Source organism: Mus musculus, chromosome 19 (assembly GCF_000001635.26).
Source record: "Mus musculus strain C57BL/6J chromosome 19, GRCm38.p6 C57BL/6J".
Taxonomy (NCBI): Eukaryota; Metazoa; Chordata; class Mammalia; order Rodentia; family Muridae; genus Mus; species Mus musculus.
Window position 1 is genome coordinate 13,234,021 of NC_000085.6, and position 5,117 is coordinate 13,239,137.

The following is a 5,117-nucleotide window of genomic DNA, read 5'->3' on the forward strand; positions in this document are numbered from 1 at the left end:
TCTTTTACATTGCATAAATTATTTATCAAAATTTCCATATTAAGAAGCATGTGATCCTATATGTAACTAGCACATGAAATTCACATCAGTGTCCAGGATGTTGTAGAGATTCTTTCCAATCAAGTTACTTCAGTGACTATCTATATAATTTGTTTATCCTCCTGAATTTTCAGCTTGTTAACATACTATTCATTCCATTCTCAATATTGCAGAGCATTGCTGATTTGTTAGATGACACCATTGAAAAACTGGACAGAAGTGACACACTTTCTCCTGCTGGGACTTACTGATGATCCAGGACTGCAGCTTCCCCTCTTCATCATTTTTCTCCTCATCTACATTTTCACCCTGGTAGGGAACCTGGGGTTGATTCTGCTGATTCTTTTGGACTCTCGGCTCCACACTCCCATGTACTTTTTTCTTGGTAACTTGTCTCTAGTTGATGTTTTTTACTCTTCAGCTATCACACCAAAAGTCATGGCTGGGCTTCTATTGGGAGACAAGATCATATCCTACAATAGCTGTGCTGCTCAGATGTTTGTTTTTGCAACCTTTGCTACTGTGGAAAATTACCTGTTGGCCTCAATGGCCTATGATCGCTATGCAGCAGTATGTAAACCCTTACACTATGCTACTACCATGACTCCAAGTGTATGTATGTGTCTGATCATGGGCTGCTATGTTCTTGGTTTTTTGAGTGTCTCAGTTTACCTTGGAGATACATTTAGTCTCTCTTTCTGTAAGTCTAATGTGGTCCATCATTTTTTTTGTGACATGCCAGCACTCATGGCTCTCTCTTGCTCGGATAGGCATATCAATGAGCTAGTACTTATTTATCTAGCCAGCTTCACTCTCTTCTTTGCTCTCATAATAATATTAGTATCATATACTATAATTTTTATCACAATCTTAAACATGCACACAGGAGCAGGACTTCAGAAGGCTATTTCTACCTGTGCTTCCCACTTTATTGCTGTTTTTATTTTCTATGGAACAACAATCTTCATGTATTTGCAGCCAAGCTCTAGACATTCAATGGACACTGACAAAATTGTGTCTGTGTTCTATACCATGGTCATTCCCATGCTGAACCCTTTAGTTTACAGCCTGAGAAACAAAGAAGTCAAGAGTGCATTCATGAAATGGATTCTGAAAGAAAAATAATCATTATGATAATAACTCAATATTTTGTGATGTAATATTAAAATTCTTTCCTTTCAAAAACAATATTTTATTAGATGTTTTCTTCATTTACATTTCTTTTTTCCAATTTTTTATTAGATATTTTCTTCATTTACATTTCAAATGCTATCCTGAAAGCTCTCTATACCCTCCCCCAACCCTGCTCCCCTACCCACCCACTCCCACTTCTTGGCCCTGGCATTCTCCATAATATTAAAATTCTTATGACATCTTCTACATATAGTAGATTATATTTTAAGCTTATACTAGTTCATGATGTGAGTTCTTATTCTTGCCTATGATTATCATTTTGTCCTACAAAGGAAGGAACAGTATATTTAGAAGCTTAATATGGGAGTTGCAATAATTTTGAATTTTTGTGAATGATTTGTCAAAAATATTTTAATCATTATTGATTCATTCAATTATTTCCTTTTAACTTTATCTTTCTGGTATACTGTGATACTTAATAATCATTGTCATTTTACTGATAGGATATTTGATTATACATTGAAATACTATTCTGGGGATGTTCATTTTGGTTAATCAAAATTTGCTGTGTTTTGTTGAAGCATCAATTAGAATCTAACACAAATCTTTAGCTTATTTTCCCTTTACATTCAGATTTTAATATGAGCTATGTATTGAGAAAATTTCCCATTAAAATTGTCTTTCCCTTAAATTATGTTTATTTGAATGGTTTTCATTGCTAACTTTTCAATTTTTACACTTTTTTCTCTTTTCTGATGCTAGTTTTGTCCATATTCTCAGTAATTACATTTAGCAAAATATCTTAATGTAATGGGACTTTGTATATTTTTTTACATGGGGAAATCTTACGTTTCTTGAGATATAATCGCTCAAGTGTAAAAGCTGATACATCAGATCCAAAGGACACTGTGGGTGTATGGCCAGGAAAAAAAACAAAAACAAAAACTTCACTTAGTGTTTATTGACAAGGATGGGAAAAATGGTATAAATATATATGCAAGCTCAGTACCTGAATATGTGTTTTTTACCAGAACAATGCAACCATAGATCACAGAGTAGCTGTAATTTGAGTCAACAATTGATTAAGAAAACCTAATAATTTTCTTTTAAATTCCAAGAGCCACTGTTTTTCTTTAGAGGCTAAGATGATCTAAATAGTACACAGTGAAATTACATATTCACTCTTCTTTTAAGATCTCAATAGAGGCACCAACTTCTGAAAACTTCCATGACTATTGTACAGCCTTTGGCTTACTTTTAACCAAATAAAGGTAGTTCTAGTAACTTCTCCTAAATCTTTACCATAATTTTCCAATGGCTCTTTAAAAGTTATGTTAATAGGTTCATTTTTGCTATCTGCTAAATGTAACCTACCTACCTACCTTCTACCTTCCTTTCACTTTTTCTTTTCTTTTCTTTTCTTTTCTTTTCTTTTCTTTTCTTTTCTTTTCTTTCCTTTCCTTTCCTTTCCTTTTCTTTTTCTATTTTCTTTTTCCTTTCTTTCTTCCTTCCTTTCTTTCTTTCTTTCTTTCTTTCTTTTTTTTTTTTTTTTTGATACAGGGTTTCTCTGTATAACCCTGGCTGTCCTGGAACTCACTTTGTAGACCAGGCTGGCTTGAAACACAGAAATCCGCCTGCCTCTGCCTCCCAAGTGCTGGGATTAAAGGTGTGCACCACCATGCTCGGCTAAGTGTAACCCTTCTAAACATGTAGTTTGGAACTTAGGAAATAAGCATTGGATGAGTTGGTGACTTACTGGATTCTTCAGGATGCAAGGCTAGGACATGTTTTCCACTATCTCCTGACCTCAGAAAGCTTATACTTAACTGGTGAAGCACGATGAAAATTTTATTTTAAATTAGTCTCAATTGTGAGAAACTACCAATTGTTCCTCCAAATTCTACATAACTCTTAAATGCATTTATCAATTACATTAACAAAATAATCTTTTTTTTTTTTTTTTTTTACACTCCAGGTTTTATCCATCTCCCAGTCCACCTTCTGACTCCTTCTGACTGTTTTACAGCCCATACCTCCCCTACCCATTCCATGAGGATATCACCACACCACACCCATCACACCTCCAGACCTTTCCACTCCCTGAGGCCTCTGGTCTCCCGAGGGTTAGGTGAATCTTCTCTGACTGAACCCAGACTTGGCAGTCTTTTGCTCTATATATGTTGGCAGCCCCCTATCAGCTGTTGTGTACTGCCTTGTTGGTGGTCCAGTGTCTGAGTGATCTCAGGGGTCAGTTCAATTAAGACTGCTGGTTCTCCTACAGGGTCATCCTCATCCCTCAGCTTGGCATAACTCTATCCAAAAAAGTGAGAGATCTCTATGACAGAATTTTAAGTCTCTCAAGAAAGAATTTGAAGATGTAGAAAATGAAAAGGTCTCTCATGCTCATGGATTGGCAGGATTAGCATATAAAAATTGCCACCCTACCAAGTATTCAATATAATCCCCATCAAAATTCCAACACAATTCTACAAAGACATGGAAAGAAAAATTCTTAATTTCATATGGAAAAACAAAAAAACTCATGAAAGTGAAAACAATTTTTTTAGTGGATATTTTATGAATTTACATCAAATATATCGCCTTTCCTGGTTTCTCCTCCTGAATGCTCCTATTCTGTTCCCCCCTCTCCCTGCTTCTATGAAGGTGCTTCCTCTCTTTCCTAGCCACTCCCACCTCACTACCCTGGCATTCTGCTACACTTGCAAATTGAGCCTTCACAGAACCAAGGGCCTCTCTTATTGATGCAAGACAACACCATCCTCACATACATATGTGGCTGGAGCCATGTGTCCCTGTACATGTACCGTTTGGTTGGTGGCTCAGTCCCTGGGAGGTCTGGGGCTATCTGGTTGGTTGACATTGTTGTTCTTTCTATGGCGTTGCAAAGCCATTCAGCTCCTTCAATCCTTTCTCTAACTCCTCCATTGGAGCCCCCATGCTAATCCAATTGTTGGCTGTGACCATCCACCTCTGTATTTATAAGCCCTGGCAGAGCTTTTCAGCAGACAGCCATAAAAGGCTCTTGTCAGCAAACACTTGGTATCCCCAATAATGTCTGGGTTTGGTGTCTTTATATGGGATGGATCCCCATGTGGGGCAGTCTCTGGAATCAGTCTCTGCTTCACACTTAGTTCCTATAATCCTTTAGGAAGGAGCCACTCTGAGTCAAAAATTTGGAGATGGGTGGGTGGCCCAATCACCCAAATGGGGACATTGCCTAGACTCTTGATATGGTCTCTACATGTTCTCCCTCCCCTTTGCTGGTAATTTCAGCTAATCTCATCACCTTTTCTGACATTGGATCCTCTTGCTTTTGTGGCATTTGGGACTTGCTGGTGGCTAGCCCCAATTGCCCATTCTCCATTGCTACACACCTTTGATCAAATTCCTGACCCTTTGTATATCATTCCTGTTTCTATATGTATGTGATCCTGCAACCCCCTTCCCCCTTCTTCCTCCTTAGTTCCTCCAACTTAGCTCACATCCTATGCCTTTTTTGATTATTTTGTTCCCCTCTTAAAAAATCTAAAGCATTCACAATTTGGTCTTCCATCTTCTTGATCATCATATGATCTGTGAATTGTATCTTGGGTATTCCAAGCTTCTGGGCTACTATACACTTATCAGGGAGTTCAGATCATTTGTGTTCTTTTGTGACTGTATTACCTCACTCAGGGTAATATTTTCTAATCCATCCATTTGTCTAAGTGTTTCAGGAAGTCATTGTTTTTTAATAGCTGAGTAGTACTCAATTGTGTAAATGTAACATAATTTATGTATCTGTTCCTCTGTTGAGGGCTTTTGGGTTCTTTCCAGCTTCTGGCTACTATAAATAAGGCTGCTATGAACATAGTAGAGCATGTAGACATGTTATAATTTGGAGCATCTTTTGGGTAAATGCCCAGGACTTGTATAGCTGTGTC

At 37.4% G+C, this 5,117-nt stretch overlaps 1 protein-coding gene across 1 annotated transcript; it reads left to right on the forward strand.

Annotated features, from left to right (window-relative positions):
- Window positions 1–231: 231 nt before the first annotated feature.
- Olfr1463 (olfactory receptor 1463) lies at window positions 232–1,164 on the forward strand. Its single transcript, NM_001011840.1, has one exon. The coding sequence runs from the start codon at window positions 232–234 to the stop codon at window positions 1,162–1,164; it is 933 nt and encodes a 310-aa protein (NP_001011840.1).
- Window positions 1,165–5,117: the final 3,953 nt, after the last annotated feature.